The 17,855-nt window shown below is 32.8% G+C and overlaps 2 protein-coding genes across 5 annotated transcripts; one reads left to right on the top strand and one right to left on the bottom strand.

Annotated features, from left to right (window-relative positions):
- Nucleotides 1-797: 797 nt before the first annotated feature.
- Nucleotides 798-7,861, top strand: TOC1B (two-component response regulator-like APRR1). Of its 2 annotated transcripts, XM_012715743.3 has the most exons (8): nt 798-1,166; nt 1,354-1,524; nt 3,702-3,863; nt 3,974-4,107; nt 4,842-5,009; nt 5,211-5,282; nt 5,925-6,021; nt 6,419-7,861. In XM_012715743.3, the coding sequence occupies exons 2-8, from the start codon at nt 1,356-1,358 to the stop codon at nt 7,375-7,377; spliced, it is 1,761 nt and encodes a 586-aa protein (XP_012571197.1). In that variant the 5' UTR covers nt 798-1,166; nt 1,354-1,355; the 3' UTR covers nt 7,378-7,861. The 2 variants fall into 2 exon arrangements, with proteins under 2 accessions (XP_012571197.1, XP_004500014.1); XM_004499957.4 differs by lacking the exon at nt 5,211-5,282 and having other exon boundaries at nt 800-1,524.
- An 898-nt stretch (nt 7,862-8,759) lies between these two features.
- On the bottom strand, nt 8,760-11,800 carry LOC101514691 (vesicle transport v-SNARE 13-like). Of its 3 annotated transcripts, none has more exons than XM_073368454.1 (6): nt 11,564-11,800; nt 11,230-11,337; nt 10,046-10,104; nt 9,777-9,965; nt 9,236-9,406; nt 8,760-9,079 (listed from the first exon to the last, which is right to left on the bottom strand). In XM_073368454.1, the coding sequence occupies exons 2-6, from the start codon at nt 11,321-11,323 to the stop codon at nt 8,927-8,929; spliced, it is 666 nt and encodes a 221-aa protein (XP_073224555.1). In that variant the 5' UTR covers nt 11,324-11,337; nt 11,564-11,800; the 3' UTR covers nt 8,760-8,926. The 3 variants fall into 3 exon arrangements, with proteins under 3 accessions (XP_073224555.1, XP_004500015.1, XP_012571181.1); XM_004499958.4 differs by having other exon boundaries at nt 11,230-11,347; nt 11,564-11,797; XM_012715727.3 differs by lacking the exon at nt 11,564-11,800 and having other exon boundaries at nt 10,050-10,104; nt 11,230-11,316.
- Between the last annotated feature and the right edge of the window lie 6,055 nt (nt 11,801-17,855).

Consider the following 17,855-nt stretch of genomic DNA (forward strand, 5'->3'; position numbering starts at 1 on the left):
AGTCCTTTTGTTTAAATTTTTTTAAATGATTCTTTTTAATAATATTTTTACTTTTTGTTATAATATTTTTAAAAAAGAATTTCACAAATAAAACTTCAATGAAAAAATGGTTTAAATAGTTTATCATAAAATATCATTTATCTATTTACTACAATTTTTTTGATAATGAAATTTCAAAAAATAATTAAAATTAAGAGTTATTTTGAGAAGTTTTTCATAAAAGTTATTTTTGAATGATATCCTTTAAAAAAAAAATTTTTTTTGTCATGTTAAAATATTTAATAATAATATCTCAGTTATTAAATGTCAAAATTACATTTTTAATCGATAATTAATAAGTCTAAAACAACTTCTACTATTTTTAAGTAAATTATAATAAAGAATATTTTTTAAATATAAAATCAAATTCACTTTATAAAAATCTTAAGCAAACAGATCCAATCGATAAGATTACGGTAAAATATTTACTGTAATTTTATCAATTTCACCGTATAAAAAAAACAGCCATGTTATTCTTGAAATAAAAAAAAATGTTATTTTTAGATGGAAATTGTGCTATGTTTTTAAAGAATTAGTTTTGCTAGTTGATTGATCATTTATGTAGTAGATATTCATATTTACCAAACGAAATTTAGCTCATACATTGCAATTATTATTATTATTATTATTATTATTATTATTTGTTTGATTAAATACATTGCATTAGGTTGAGATTTTAGAATGATGGATATTTTGGATGTGTGCCCCACAGTTATACTTGAGTTTATTGAGTAAAGAAAGATCTGCAAGTGACGTGTTCTCTGCTCTATCTCTTCCCAACTATCCCAACACCCATTCCCCTTCCCTTTTTTTATTTCACTTTTTTCTCTCTTTTCCACGTCCCTTCTTCTCCTACCCTACCCCCTCTGCGCACAGCGCACCCCTACTCTAACCAGCGCACGTTAGTCACCATTTCCAAGTTAAGGTTTTATTCATCCCTTTTCGTTCACAAAAACCCGAAGTTGCACCACTGCCTCGCCTTTTCGATATCATCCAATTTTTTATACTTTTTTTAATATAACTTTCTGAAGCTCTGCTAACATGCGCCATCAAAACGCAGCCGTTTGATCTCCGTCTGTCCATTTGTTCTGACAACGTTGTTGTTCTTGTTTTGTCTGATTGAAAGGGTGGGTCAACTTGGAAAGAATATTCGGCTTTGAACTTGATGCCTGACATATAAAGTTATAATCAATGGTTTTGCAGTGAGGGAAAATAAGTTCTATTTTGTTGTTGTTTTAGTAGTGTCCATTTTAGAAGGTAAAGGGTTTTGATTTTGATAGTGTTTTGTGAGTGATTAAGAGGTTTTTGTTTTAGGTATGGAGAGTGAGGGGTTTAATTTGAATAGAGAAACAAGTGGTGGGAATAATGGTGGTAAGATTGGTGATGGTTTCGTTGATAGAAGTAAAGTGCGGATTTTGCTTTGTGATAGCGATGTCAATAGCTCTCAAGAGGTTGTTACACTTCTGTTAAGATGCTGTTATCAGGGTATGTATCAATGATCTCTCTCAATTTTTTAATTTAATCCCTTTTTCAATTGGCACTTCACTTGGCTTATGTTGTTGATTTTGTATGTATGGTTTTTGTTGTTTGTGTGTCATCTTTTGAAACTAAACAAAAACAAAAGTGTTGCTGTTTTGCTAATGTGTGTGTCTAATGATTGATTCTATTTGAATCTGTAAGCCTTATTTGTATGTTGGCCACAATTAGGGATTTAGGAAAAGGTTTGTGACCGACCACAGTGTCTAGGTTGTGACACCAATGTTTTTGGTGCCTATGTGTTGTGTATGTGTTGAATGAGAGAAAATGAGAGAGACATATGGTGAAAATGTGGTTGAGCAACTCGACTATAGTTAAGTCGGTCAAGGCAATAATTACAATAATAAATATAGGAGATACTATCTCTATTTACATGATAAGATATGCCTATACAATAAATATAAAGTTCATAATATATTTTCAACAGTCTGCAATGTGATTGCGATTAAGGCTATGTCAGCTACCTTTGACCATGGTTCTCAACTATAGTGGAGGGCATTTAGGAGGAGGACATGTGTCCCACCTCGACTTTGTAGTTTTCTAATTTTTTCTGCATGTTATTTTCTTCTTGTTTGGTGCCCTAGGGGTATGGTTGGATTGAGGTTTTGGAGGGGAAGAGAGAGGAGGGTTTATTTTTCTTTTTTAAATTAAGGATGCTATAAAATGTTTCTATAAATGTATGAAGTGTAATTGAAATGCTATATAATCATTTATACTATGATTTTTTCATTTTTTTTTAAATTCTCAAATTATACCAAGATATAGACTAAGCCCTCCAAAGTTCTCCCCTCCAAAACCCAACTCCCTCAAACATACCCTAGATGGCTGGGTGAAGTGTTCCCCATGGCACTTACGGGAATGGATTTTAGATGGTCATGTATCTATGTAGTTGACAATCTCCATCTTATCTTGACTTCGTAGAAGATCTCTCTCGCGTTCCATGTGAGTCTACTTTGCACGATAATAGTCAAGCTTCATCAATTTCTTCTCAGCAACATCTAACTTCACTTTTGTGATTGTCAGTTCCTTGTTCAACTCGTAAAATTTGGCAGAATTTTCCTGAGCCATAGATATTTCAGCCTCCAACTAACTAAAGTAGCCGAGGCTCGACAAAAGTCCTCCTGGTTTGACGAGTTGCACAAGGAACCGACTATCACCAAAGTGAAGTTAGACGCTGCAAAGATGAAAAAGGATTATTATTGTACAGAGAAGACTAGCATGGGGTAACAAAAGAAAGTTTCACATGTGAAGATTAATACGTGAGATCAGAACTTGAAATTATGCCTAACTATATTACTTTGCTAGGTTCCTGATTATATTGACAAGCTTGCCCAAGCTTTAGAATTAAGGTATCGGTTTTGACTACGGATAAAATGGAAATTGCCATCAATATTGGGTATAATGGTATACTATAATTATGCTTTATTTACATGTCTTCACTCTTCATCATGATAATTACTGTTCAAGATGTTTGACATAAATATAAGAATGCAGTTTTCCTTGTCGCTTGTGTCGACAAGGAATGAAAGTATGAAACAGATTATTATAATTCATTTAGGGATTCCAGAAAATCAAGCATCGGAGAAGGATAGAGTGATATATATTACTTTCTAGATTCTCATTAGGTGTTTCTAGTTTTTAAGTTCTAAGCATTGTTGACAAATTTCCTCCATGACGTTATCGCATGGTGGACTGTGTCATCTGCCATAGATTGCAACACCTTTTATCCCTGCCATGTTACTACCATAAGCCGCAATGCCATATTTATATGGTGAATTTTTGGCTGGCCATCATAATCCGTCATCTGCCATTGATAACATTGGGTCTAAGACTTTGCTTTTAGAGTCATATTATGAACACATGGACAACTTTATCTATCAGTTAAAAAGTGGTTATTTTATTGTGTTTTTGTTTAAACTTGTGCAGTTTATGATTATTTCTAAAAGTGGATTTTTCATGCTTGACAGTTATTTCAGTGAAGTCAGCAAGACAGGTAATTGATGCACTGAATGCCAACACATGGACAACTTTATCTATCAGTTAAAAAGTGGTTATTTTATTGTGTTTTTGTTTAAACTTGTGCAGTTTATGATTATTTCTAAAAGTGGATTTTTCATGCTTGACAGTTATTTCAGTGAAGTCAGCAAGACAGGTAATTGATGCACTTAATGCCGAGGGAGATCACATAGATCTCATACTAGCTGAAGTTGGTCTTCCGAAGAAGAAGGGCATGAAGATGTTGAAGTACATAGCACGAGACAAAGGATTGCACAGAATTCCTGTTATAAGTAAGATTTGGTTCGTTAATTTGCTGATGAACCAGTAAAAACTCTTGAGTTTAATAAGCAAATTATGCTCTGCTCCTCATCAATGTTTTGAATATGTTGTTTTTGATAAGTGATGTCTGCACAAGATGAGGTATCTGTTGTTGTCAAGTGCTTGAAACTTGGAGCAGCTGACTATCTAGTAAAGCCTTTACGCACAAATGAACTATTAAACTTGTGGACGCACATGTGGAGAAGGAGGCGCATGGTTTGTATTGTCCAACTTCATATATCTATGAATCTTCCCTATTTTGTGGTTCATTCATCCTATTATTAATTTTCGACCAACTTACTGTAAGCATTGGGAAATATGAAATGGATGCCGAGGACTAACTTATGTGTATTTACACCTTTGTTTTGTGCTGTCATCTTTCACCATCACAACCAGTCAACCATTGTATTTAGAAAATTGCATGTGTGCTTTCCATTTTCATTTTTGTTTTCATTTCTTGTTTTACCTTTTAACTAAAGAAATGTTACCCTTGTTTTCACTTTGTTTTTGTATATCTAGAGCAACGTAATCAAATAGTAGCTATAGTGCTTTAGCATAGTGGAATTTGAACAAATTGATGTTGTTCCGCAATACACTATTTAGTACATGTGTTGTCAAATAGAGACTATGGCAGCGCTATAGCACTATTCTCTCCCAGATGACAACATTGATCTAGAGTTTCGTATTGTTTTCACCATTTCCTCTACAGATTTTTGAAAATGGGAAAATGAGTTGGTATTTTTGAAATTAATAGTAAAACAGAATCAGAGAATGAAAACAAAACCAAACATGCCTGTAGAGTATATAATATATGGAATGTAGACTCTCCACTATAGACTAGCTTGATTCTGCTCTTTGCAAACTCAACACTTTTTCTGGATTTCCGTTCCTGCATAGACCTTATTGATTTCAAATTGAAATAGTTGATACATTTATATTTGTTCTGGCAGCTTGGACTTGCAGAGAAGAACATGTTAAATTATGACTTTGATTTGGTAGCATCAGAGCCTAGTGATGCCAATACAAACAGTACCACCTTATTCTCTGATGACACCGATGATAAGTCCAAGAGAAGCATTGTTCCAGAGACAGGAATTTCAGGCCAACAAGAGCAAGAGGTTAGCGTTAAAAAGCAGTATTAGAATAATGCAACAATTTATGTATGCAATGGAACCGTCTCACAAATAAATAAGCATGTGCGTCCTGATAAACCTTGTAAAAGATTAATCTATGCACAGACGATTTTTTAAATTCAACTTTGGAGTCACTTTGCAAACTGTTATGACATCGACATGCCTGTTCATGTTAAACGATTTCAGTCTTTTCAAAGGAAATGGGATGTCAAGTGTGATGCTGCTACAGAGGTTAAGTTATATTCCAAGAAGATGTTGGTATGATAACTTATTGATTACTGAGTAAATGCAAATGACTATTTTTAAAAGAACATAAGTAACTATTCAGATTCAAGGCCTAGATATGTTACCCTAAAATAAATTTTAAGCTGCATGGGCATGGAAACAATGAACAGATCAGGAAGTTTATGAAGTAATACTTTGAAATGTGGTATTTCGTTATAAACTGAAGATATAAAAATTCACAACATTGATTACCATAAAAAGACAAAGGGTCACAATTACATTTAGTGCCATTGAGTTACATCTGAATGAGTGTAGGAAAGTGGTGGTGTGTCCCTGCACAGCGCCTCACAAAATTGCAAATACATCTCCAAGTATCTCTTTTGTTAATAATTTTATAAACTAAATTGACCCACGAAAAATATGTTTGAGGACTATTGGACAGCGCCTCACACATTTAGGGGCCAAAATGTCTGTTTATCTGCAAATTTATGCTTGTATAAATGGGTATCTGTTGATGTAGAATTACTCTGATATCTTTTTATTCACCTAGCTACTGCCTAATGGTATTTTTAAACTGTATGAACAGATATTGTTATATTATATATAGCTGCTTGTAACTTCAAGTCAGAGATGCTGTCATATGTAGCTATTTGATGTATATAGTTTACCTTTCAGTCTACTGTTGCACTTTCTGCTGCTGTTTATGAAACTCCAGATCTTCATGCATCAGAATGCTTGCCTGATGTCCATGGAATAAATGATCAGCTAACAGGTGTGCTTCTGTTCTTCATTCGTCTTTTTTTATATGTAATTTTATTGGCCTAGCATTGAAGTTATATAGTGTAAATTCCCAAGTAGTTTTTCAAAATTTTGCTAAAACAACCCATTCTGGCTATTGTATTTTATAAAATGACACGGATAATGATGAAATATGGTTTTCTCCTCTATCCTCACTTCTTTTAACCTTAAATGTGTATTTTTTTTCATGTAACTGAATTACTTGTGGTAGGCTGGTAGCGCGCCTTCTATAGCTCCATAGTTTCTAATCAAAAATGGTTTTATTCTAAAAGGGGATTTTGAGTTCTTGAGGCTGAACAAAAGCTGTGTTTTACTTGCGTGATTACGCTGTTTTTGATTGTTTTCTCTCTGATGATGGTGTAATTTTGTAGCACATTTTTCATCTGGTCCAAAGAAGAGTGAACTAAGGATTGGGGTTGGGGAAACATCAGCCTTCTTCACTTATGTTAAAGCATCAATGCTAAAGAGAAACCTTGAAGGGATTGACCATGTCGACAAAGATGCTGCCTCACATATGAGAGATCTTGAAGGGATTGATGAAGCATGTGTTCAACAAGGGGCTAGTGACCTCAAAATACGTGAAAATCGAGAGACGTGTGAAAGTCAATCGCAAAATGACTTACCCAGCAGCAATATACCTGATTCTTTATCTATTGAGAGATCTTGTACTCCACCTGCATCAATGGAAGGTTCACAGCAAAACCATTACAAGGAAAAAAATTTACATCACGGTCTAATGCATCCAAGAAATGGGACACACTATTCAGAGCTTGAAATATCTGGCGTGGCTGCACAACATGCGTATCCATATTATTTGTCAGGGGTTATTAATCATGTTTTGATGCCTTCTTCGGCACAAATGTATCAAAAGAATGTGCAGGACTTGCAGAATCATGATAGTACATCTATGATTGGGCCCCAGTACAATCATCTTCCACAAGGCGGTCCTCATGCGACCGGCATGATGTCCTTCCCATATTACCCAATGAGTATGTGCTTACAACCGGGTCAGATTCCTACAGCTCATTCATGGCCCTCGTTTGGAGGCTCAAGATCATCCGAAGCAAAATTAACTAAAGTTGATAGAAGAGAAGCAGCGTTGATTAAATTCAGACAGAAGAGGAAAGAGCGTTGCTTTGATAAGAAAATTAGGTATGTCAATCGGAAACAACTGGCTGAAAGAAGGCCTCGTGTGAGGGGACAGTTTGTCAGAAAGTCAAATGGTGCTAATTTGGATCTTAATGGACAGCCTCCTTCCATTGAATATGATGATGATGAAGAAGACGAAGATGACCGGAGAGCTAGAGATTACTCACCTGGGGATGTTTGAATATGTCAAATTGCTATGTCGTCCAAATGATAATCTTGTCAAGGATCTGCTTCTGTTCCTTGCTTCAATGGAAAGCTGATGCCTCAGCATTAATTGGTCATTACTTGCTTTCATATGTGAGGCATGCTGATCCAGGGTACCCCGTCATCGTTCATAGTTAGGTCATTTTCAGAATATTGCTTCCTCAAATGATTCGTCCAACCCGTGAGATCTTTGGGAAGGTATACCTCCTGTTGGCGATGTCCAATGCGATTGAAAGTATCACACCATGCTTACGCCTTATTGAACTGTTAAAAGCAGGCTGTGCTTTCATATTTTATTGTTAAAACACTTAAAAGTTGTCCCGAGGAATGAATTATTTTCCCTCACAATTTTCTTTGTACAATTTCTTTTACCTCTACTCTATCTCCCTCGTATTTGATGAGATAAATCTGTAGCGAGTACAGTCAAATCTAACTACTATCCAAAGCCTTTTCTGCCCTTACTTTTCTGTGTATTTGAGTCTTAAATTGCAGAGAATCACAATTGCAGAGAATCACAGGTAAATGGAGTTGATGCGATATCAATCACATTAACAATGTCGGCGCAGCGGGTTTAGATCGCCATCTGGGACTTATTTGAAAATGGAGTATATTCACTTGATTGGCATGAATTTAATTCCTTTGTATAGTCAGAAGCCTAAGATGGAAAATTATCTCAACTATTTTTATACATGAATCATAGAATCAAATACGTCAAATCTAAAATTATATTTTGAAGAGACTGGAGTCTTTTTCATATGTTGGTTTTTGTACTAGTGCGGAATAAAGGAATAGCATGACACTAACACTAGAGGAAAATCCAGTGTTGGCTGGCTTACTAGTAGATTCCCATGTTATTTCATCGTAAGATGAATTCATTCTATAATATGGAACGTTAAGAGAAATTTGCCAAGGCTTTCTTTGTACTTTCGATATTAATTTAGAATGTCCAAATTAAAATTAAGTAGTTGGATTCGCTACTTCAATTATATTTACGGGGGATATGATTTCGATTTGTTTTATAACTTGTAAAAAAACAAAATATAACTTTTTAAAATTACTGCTGTACAAATGGTTGTCTAAACTAGAATGTTTAAGTAGAGATTGAGTAGCTTGATTCAGTGGTTCAATTAATAAATATCAAAGGTTCAATTTTTTTTTCTTCCTATAATGGTCGAGTTATTATATCCTCTAAATTCAGATTCACTTTGGAAGAGTGAAATCATAAATATTGACTGACAACAAATTATTGCTGTTCCATTGTTTAATTTGCAAACTTTTTTCTTCAATACTGACGATTTTTCTGCTGTTTTTTGCATATGCTAGCTCAAAGATTCATAATATTATTTGAACAATGACACATAAAAGATGAAACGATCTCATTTGCTTGAATGAAAGAATTTTAAATGTTCTACGAGAAACAGGTGAGAACTATTGCTCAATCACTCTTGAAACACTGTCACATTGATGGGCAGCTGACACTTAAATGTGAGGTACAACTAGACCATATAACAAGCAAAAATTGGAGTCTAATGTGTTAGCTTAAAATATAGAATTAATATGATTGCAAGGACCAGAGCTGTCATCAAGGAGCCAACAATCCATTTGTTTCTGCTCATTCTTTTTGACATGGCGGCCAAAATTTTCTTGCTCTTGCTAATGTTATCATCCACTCCATGGAGCTGGATGAAAAAGAAAAAAAGTTCAGCTAATAGGGAAAACCATTTTTAATAGTGAAGTGCTTTATTTTATTTGTTGAGCTTGAGTATCAAATGCTAAACCAATTGGACACAGGGGCCAATGCATTACAAAGTGGAAATCTAAGTGGTGGAACTTACCGATTTATGGGCATGGAGTAGAGATTGGCGTTGTAGATGCAAATCTTGGAGAATGGAGACACCAAGTTCCTCTGTATCCAGCAATGTTTTTCTGCTCTCCTTTATCCTATCACTAGATTGATTTAATCTCTCAGTAGACATCAAAAGTCTCCCCTTTTGATCATTTGATACCTGTTCTAGTATCCATAAGTAGTAATGAGAATGCATAATAAATTAAGAGAGGCCAAATTGTTGATGTACATAAGAAGCATAGTTTTTGATATACACAAGTGAAACTCAAAGTCGAAAGAACCCAATGTTGAGTTAAATGTTCAGTCCATTTAGATGTTTTATGAATGTACCACATTGGCTTGGAGGCTCATATTACAATTCATGAATCATGACTTCCACTAAGAACAGGCCTTTAGCACAATACAAATGTACCAGAATTGCACTAGTATCACCATCTTTTTACATGTGTAGTAGTAATCTAAACTAACAGTTCAAAAGCAAAAGCGTCAACACTTATTTATATCTGAGAAAGGATGGAAATGACATATACCGCCAGTGAATCAGCCCTTCCTAACTCCAACAACTCATCTCGAGCAGTGAGGTTGACGTTAGCTGATGTGATTCTTTTAACTTCATTTTTCAAATTGTTCAAATCAGTTTTATATTCCCTTAATTTGGCAAGAAGAGTTGCCTTCATACTTGGCTGCAAGCTCCTAGCCTCAAGGTCCATTTTCCGAATCTGAACATTTTCAAGCGGGAATTTTTAGTCAAAAGTCACAGGGGAGGAGGAGGAAGAGGAGGAGAGAGGTTCAATTATACCAACGTATCAGCATCCTCTAATCCAGCTTTTGTTTCAGAAAGTTTCTGCTTCTTCAGTTCTACAGCACAAAATGGTAACTGACAAGTCATTAAGAGGAAAAGTATAACTCTTTGTGTGTGGGGGGGGATGGGAACTAAAATATTGCATCCATAACAAATTAGCTTAAGTCTAGTCAACGAAAACAAATCAATATAAATAATTATCACAAGGAGATGCTCTTTAACTAGCATTTCACCCAGAATTAGCCTTAGATGTAAGTTTATGTTTCCAATAGTACTTTTCATTGCATCAGCTGAAACTAGCAAAATAGAAATTTAAAATCATATTAAATATCACATCCACCAGTTGCAATATGCAAGACACCAACTTCAAAAGCGAAGCATTTAGCATTCTAGCGAAAAATAGTGACCATAGAAGCTAAAATTTTCACACTGCCCTGCATATTCTCAAGTATGAGATCTCAATCAAGCAAGTTGATGCACATGATTTAGCAAAGAACATCCACTAAATAAAACAAGCAGCACTCGTGAAGAACCATTGAGGGTAAACAACTCAAAATTACAACTACCCTTTCTATAAAAACATTCAAAGAACCAGCCTTGCAATAGAAGTAAACCTACCCAACTTAGCAAACTGTCAAAAAAAACTGTTTAAAAAGCTAAGCACCTATTTTGTTTTGGAACACATTTTCTGTTTTCACTTTTATTTACAATATTGTGACCTCATCTTCACTTTGTTTCCAATACAAATATTTAAAACACATGAAATGTGACAATATTGTAAGTCCAATTTGGATCAACAACAATTTAGTTAAGCGTTTACCATATCGATGCTTATGTATAAGCTAATTTTTATAACAAAAGATAAAATAAAGTCAAAATTCTCTTCATAAGCTATAAATTGTTTTCATGAGCTATTCTAGTCAGTTTATAAAAATAAGATGAAAATAACTTAAAGATATGTCTTAAGCTGTTTTCATAAGTTCTCCCAAATAGTCTTAATATCAAAAATAATCTTGAAGTCTAACATGCCTAAATTCACAATTCAATATCTTGTCAACCTTAATTTATATCTGATCATTAGCTTTACAATGCAAAACAACATTCTCATTTTTTTTTCTATAGTTTTTTCACAATCATAATAATTTCAAAATCATTAACCTCAACAAAGAGAATAAGGTTACCTCCATCAAGAGCAGAAGCTGCAGTGCATTGCCGCGAAACATTCGCCGATAGCTCACAGTATTGACGCTCGTACCCATCAAATACCTCACTCATCGTTCCCGATTTCTCTATACCCACCTTTCCAATTCCAATTCCAACAAATCAGATTCAATACAAGAACGAACAATCTCTATTACTTTCATGTCCATTTCATCCACCGAAAATGAGGTATATAATTGAAGAAATTGAATCTCAGAAAAATTATGATTAAAGTGATAATTTAATGCAGAAACAGAAGATAGTGCATGCATACGTATAGATGAAGTGTTGAGAGTGAATAACGTAAAATCATACCGGAGATTGATCGAAGGGATTGCCGGAGATTGATCGGAGGAGAAGTTGGTGGTGAAATCAAACGGAGCTTGACCAAATGTTTACAAAGGAATCGAAGAAGAACGACACTTGGCTGGATTTCAACAAACCTGGTAGTTACTTACGCATGTGCCATGGAATTATTGGATGTACGTTTCTGACCTTTATATTAACAGTAGGTATTCATTTTTTCCAAAAGATCAGGTATTCATTTTTTCCAAAAGATCATGTACATAATCCTATTCGAATCTTATGAGGTAAAACTCCACTTTTTTACCATAATTAAGATTTACTCCACTTTATACCATAGTTAAGATTTACCGTAAAGTCTCTTAAATTATATTTAGATTTTATTTTAATATTTTAAATTTTATTTATTTTATTTTAGTTCTTTTAACTTTAAAAATATTAAATATTTTAGTCTTTAAATAATTTTTTATTTATTTTATATTAATCTCTTAAGTTATAAATATTAAATATTTTAGTCTTTTAAGTTATAAATATTATACATTTTGATCATTTTTAATAGTGTTTAATATTGTAACTTAAGATAGCAGAATGTCTGATTTGTAACTTAAGAAGCTAAAATATTTACAATTTAAGAGATCAAAATAAAATAAAATAAAAATACCTTATAAAATAAAGTGAAACTTAAAAATAACTCAAAAAATCAATAATATAATTTAACCTAATAATTAAAACATCATAAGTGTATACAAATTTAAAATACAGGACTATTTAATAAATTCTCTATTGTAGAAATAAATGGGTGCAAGTTAAAAGAAATTTTTTAAAAATACATTAAAACTGCGTTATAAAATTGTGGTGTTATTTTTGCACCAACTAAATGATATGATTAAAGTCAATAAAATAAATTTCAGATGATAATAATATTTTGTATTAAATAAATTTTTAGTCTTATAAATATTCTATATTTTATTTTTAGTTCATCTAAAATTTTTCTTCAAAAAATGGTCATCAAATATTTTTCAGTCAACAACTTTTGTTCTTGCTTTTAAAGGAATTCACGTGTATTGTGAGCAATTTTAACTAATTTATTGCATACAAGTTTATAACATTATAAGAATATCTCTTACAAAAATTTAAAATATTTAACAATGTATAAATTAAATATAACTTTTTTTGTATTTTTAGCGCTTAAAATTTTATATTTATTTTTTTTAAATATTTTAAATTTTTATAAAAAAATTCTTATAATGTTCTAAACATATTTGCAAAAAACTATTAAAAAATTCGATTGGTACATATAAATTGATTTAAAAACAGAGACTAAAATTATTGATTTAGAAAATATTATTTAAAAAATCATTCAAAATAGAATTGTCTAGTTTCTTAATCTTTCTATCGACCAAAAACATAAAATAGTAAATTCTCCACCAAATTCTCAATTGAATGAAATCGATATTAAATAAACTTGCAGAAACTAAATAAGTTAAAAAAAAGATATTACTATTTATTTGTAAAAAATGACGGATAGAACTCAACTTCAAATTTTAATGAAGTAAGTTTTTGTTCTATAGAGCTCAAATTTAAATTGGAAGAATATTTTTTATGCAAAAAGCAAAATAAGAGTGTAAGGACATCACATGGTGGAGATGAAATCTCATCTATGTAGGAACCTTACAACCACCACCTATCATTTGGAGCATTCAAATAAATACTATTAAATAAATAAGGACAAAGAAACATGAGCATCAAGGTAATAAATCGAAGGGTACAATCCAACAACTACATCTGTCTCATTAAAACTATACTTGTAAAACCCCAAAAGGATAATGTCTGGTGAAAGACAAAAAGAGTGCAGAGCGAAATAAAAAGTGAAAAGAAAGACAAAAATTCGAAATCAACTGAGTAAACAATACTAAAATGGAAATAAAAAAAAAAAAAAAAGACCATTCTTGTTACAAGCAAAATCATCATAGATGAAACTTGGAATGAAAACCCACCTTATCACACCATAAACATGGAAACCATGATTAACCATTTTGTTCGCACAACTATTGTCTACCTTGAAGATATGACAAACTCAAAAAGAAAATCTTCGAATGATCTTGAGACAATTAGTCTAGTGCTTATGTAACCTCCAAAGAACCAAAAAAGTATTGCTAAAAGCTTAAACAAGGAGACCTCGAAGAAAGGAGATGAATGCTGATTAGAAGACGTTCAAGATGCATCATAAGTCCAAAACATTCATGATAAATGCTATTAGCTTCAAGGAGTTTGACAAGTGCACCAACAAAGAGACAACAAAAAGTATTTATGATAGTCTAATTCTGACCCATGAAGGAAGCAAGCAAGTTCAAGAAGCAAAGGATGTTCGACACTAAAGGACAAGTGCAAGTAAGGGTGGAAAAGCAATCTATTTTAGTCAGTCTCGGTCCTAAAACCTCAACGCATGATAAACCTCAAGTGTTATAAATAAACCCAATTTCGATCGTGTGTAAATTTGATTTGTGCGGGTTATATTTTGTCGGCTTAAGCAAGTTCTTCGATCGGATTTCTACGATTTAAGAATTAAAAAGAATAATATACTAGATTCAAGTAGGAAGAAAAAGAAGTAAAGAAACATGAAGTATCCATAAACAAACCAACCAAATTTTCACTAAGGAAAGTCAAAATTTCAACGTAAACAAATTTATACTAATTAATAATATAGATTTTGAGTATGAACAACAAACAATGTGGAAGTAGACTCCCAAACACTACCAGCCAAATAGATCTGGTCTATAAACGACCAACTCTAGTCTCAAATCGACTAACAACCAACACCTTGATCCTTGCCTTCTCAAACACACTGTGCAGAAATTTTCTCCCTTCTTCTTGTTGTCATCCTAAGCTCTATATATATGATGGATCATGGGGGATTGGTCTTACATGCACAATTGAAAAGAGTTACTTGAGGGTGAATATCTTGTGATTTTTCATCTATTTGGTGTTGGGTTCTCAATTATGGAGAAGAGGAGTGGATGAGGATTGAGGAGTGTGTCTCAAAATTGTAAGGTGTGTGAGAAAGGAGAGTGAAATGGGGGAGTATTTATGTCTCAAAAAATAAAACTATGGCAACAACCTCCATAACCTTTATTGTTTTTACATTAAAAAATTAATTAACATTAAAATAAAATAAAAAGCACTACAAGATTGCATTGTATGGTAAAAGAGATGGGACGAATGTTGTTCTTGTCACGTGAGTGTGTTAGTGAAATTTATGTCTTTGATAGTTGTTGGAACCTAGTAGTTTTGATGTTAATAAAGGTATTTTATGAGAATAATTTATTGCACTAATGACTACTTTAAGTGTCCAGAAATTAGAATAGGAAATCAGAAGAATGTATAAGAAGCAAGATATAGGAAGAAAAACATCAGAAGAAGAAATACTAAGCAAATATCATAAGCAAATGGGAGATGGTTCGAACCAAGAATTAGAACAAAAAATCAAAAAGAATCAAAAAGAATCGGCCCGAGGAAACCACAAGAGGAAGTCACCAAAGGAAGTAAAAAGTTAAGAGGAAACAATGTCAAATAAGTCAACTAAATACTCAAAATCGGACTAATGTACATTCTAGGAAAGTACGCACGTTTTCCTTTGATAGTGTGCTTCTGGTAGTTCAACGTATTTTTAGTAGTTCAACGTGCTACTGGCAGCTCAACGTGCTTCGGTTAAATTAGTGTGCTTCTAGTAACTTTAGCATGCTACTGTGAGCAATAATGCCTCTCATGAATAGTAACTTTAGTATGCCTCTGACAAATAGTAACTTTAGCATGCCTCTGATGAACAATAACTTTTGCATGTCTCTAATGAATAGTAACTTTAGCATGCTTCTAATGAAAAATATTGTTGAGCATGCCTTTGAAGTGTAACATTAAAGCTTGCCTCTAAACTCTATTGTTCAAGCCTACCTTTGATGCTCATGTTCTGTTGGATCTAACAATTGCAACACATTATAAAATGTTGCCTCTAACGAGAAGCCTATAAAGTTGCAATGACTATGATAAGCCAAGTCTTCTCAACACTACCTGAAAATCTACATATTGCTTGAGGAACACGAAAGCCACTATCATGCTGGGTTACAAGAGTTTGGAACAACTTGGTTTGCTTCTAATAAGTTGATTGTAATAATGACTCTCATACTAGAAAACACTTTGAAAATATTTCTTTTGAGCAAGTGTTTCTCTAGACCTTAACCTTATGAACTCTAATAGCTTAGGAAACTTTGTGCCTTTGAGTTCTCTTATTTTCTTCTTTAGCCTTGAGTATCTATTTATAGAATAGATTAGGGTTTCTCCTTTGTCCTTACAAAATCTGAAACATATATTTGCAAATAATAAATGTATTTTCTTGTGAGTGTTTCTTCTTTTAAACAATTCTTGATCATATATTCTTGTAAATAATTCATTATTTGATTAAACTGATTCAAACTTGATGATTTACTTGGAGTAGAATTAATAACAAATTAAGCAGTGCAAGAATAAAGTGACACAAATTTTTTTTCCTGGTTCACCACTAACTTGGCTACATCCGTTCGCTTCACTCGAAAGGATTTAATCCACTAATTCCACAACTTAAATTACAAAGCACCTGACCCTCCAAACCTAACTTCTCAAATAGCCTAACAACCCCAAACTTTTGAGGAGCACACACACCTTGACTCTACTAGCCAAGTCTTCTCCACACAATTGACAACCCCATATTGTTGAAGGCACACTAACACCACCATCGGATTTGAATGCAAAGATTTGGAACTTGAGTAGTATATTTTAACAAAATGATTATAACAACGACTATTACACTCTAAAAAAAAACTAAGAAAATATTTACCATTCGATGTAATAGATATGCTAATGTATGGTAGAGAGGAAATAATAGAGAAAGAAAAACGAGAAATAAATCCACAACTTGCACCAAGGTATGATGACTATTAGAGAATATACGAAAAAGTTTGAGTCGTTGCTGAAGTGTTCGGAGTTTTATCAGTTGCATTCACAAGAGGATTGGATGTGTGACAAGTATCAAGATAGACTGTGTCATGATATCCAAAGGGTTGTTTTGCCTTTTCACATCGAGAGTTTTAATGAGTTAATCAAGTGTTATCTGGAAATTGAAGGAATGGATAATCGGAGAAACCAATGCTGATCTAGAGGATCGATTCATAACAATAATAACATAGGAAACTTTAATTGAGGTCAAGGAGGAAGACGCCAGTAAAGGAAAGATGAACCATATCAACGACCTATACCATATAATGGAACGCCAAGACATTTAGCACTTTGTTATTTCACATGTGGGGAAGTGCATCTCAACAAGGATTGTCCCTGTAACACCTTTGTTTATTCTTTTTTATTAATTTAGTGTGACGATAGTAAGATAATTATTCTTTGGATATTTAATTATTTGATGAAGTATTTTTATATTAAATAATTCATTATTGGAATTTTTATTATTAACTAATTAAAACTCGTAGAAATATCTGTCTTAGAGTAAACAATGACCAAGCCAATTTTGACTAAGTCAAAATTGAATCTCCCACACTACTATTTTTTATAACTATATTTTATTTTAATAACATTTAGTTTACATTGTGTCTATTCAAATGTGTAACTAGCAAGAATAAATACATGAATGCCAATTAATTCTTAACGGTTGGTCATTGAATGACATTATTCCAATTTAATTCCTTATTCATGTGTGCAATTAAACTCAATGAAGAGAATTATTCATTCTCTCTGATTAGCTCCATGCCTCCTTTATTAGTCACATACACCTCTCCTTCTTAGAACACAATTAAACTTGCAGTAGAGAAAAATAAGTCATAATAACTCACACGCCATTACCAACATTACATTTATCACAAATATTTTCTAAGCCACTCAAACAACCACCCTTACATTTCCTCGCATTCTGATCGAAGTTATAAACTTTTGTTCATTCATCTTGGTGAGATTTTCGAGGGCTTTATAGTGTCACCTGGAAGGAAAGCACTTGAGGTAAGGGCTTTTTCCCCATGCAGAGTTAGGCTAGATATTAAATTAACAATTGTAATATATTGATATGATGTCTGGATGTCTTAAAAGAAAAAGTCGATTTTATTTTCATCGTAAAGAAATTAACTATAATGCTTTGTTTGTTTCTTTTGAGTAATATCTCTATCTTTATGAAATTAATTAAAGAGTTATATTTTTATTATCATACCTTGATCAATATGTTTGTAGTGAAAATGTTTAATGTCTTACATGTTTTAGAGTACATAATTATAAA

The sequence above is a fragment of the Cicer arietinum genome, chromosome 5 (assembly GCF_000331145.2).
Source record: "Cicer arietinum cultivar CDC Frontier isolate Library 1 chromosome 5, Cicar.CDCFrontier_v2.0, whole genome shotgun sequence".
Classification (NCBI taxonomy): domain Eukaryota; kingdom Viridiplantae; phylum Streptophyta; class Magnoliopsida; order Fabales; family Fabaceae; genus Cicer; species Cicer arietinum.

Bases quoted from the DNA above. Each gene is read 5' to 3' on its own strand.
- TOC1B (XM_012715743.3), top strand. From the start codon at position 1,356: ATGGAGAGTGAGGGGTTTAATTTGAATAGAGAAACAAGTGGTGGGAAT. The intron at 4,108-4,841 runs GTTTGTATTGTC...TTGTTCTGGCAG, and splicing joins TGTGGAGAAGGAGGCGCATG to CTTGGACTTGCAGAGAAGAA. The intron at 5,010-5,210 runs GTTAGCGTTAAA...AAACGATTTCAG, and splicing joins CAGGCCAACAAGAGCAAGAG to TCTTTTCAAAGGAAATGGGA.
- LOC101514691 (XM_073368454.1), bottom strand. From the start codon at position 11,323: ATGAGTGAGGTATTTGATGGGTACGAGCGTCAATACTGTGAGCTATCG. The intron at 10,105-11,229 runs GTAACCTTATTC...TTTGTGCTGTAG, and splicing joins AGCTTCTGCTCTTGATGGAG to AACTGAAGAAGCAGAAACTT. The intron at 9,966-10,045 runs GTATAATTGAAC...GAAAATGTTCAG, and splicing joins TAGAGGATGCTGATACGTTG to ATTCGGAAAATGGACCTTGA.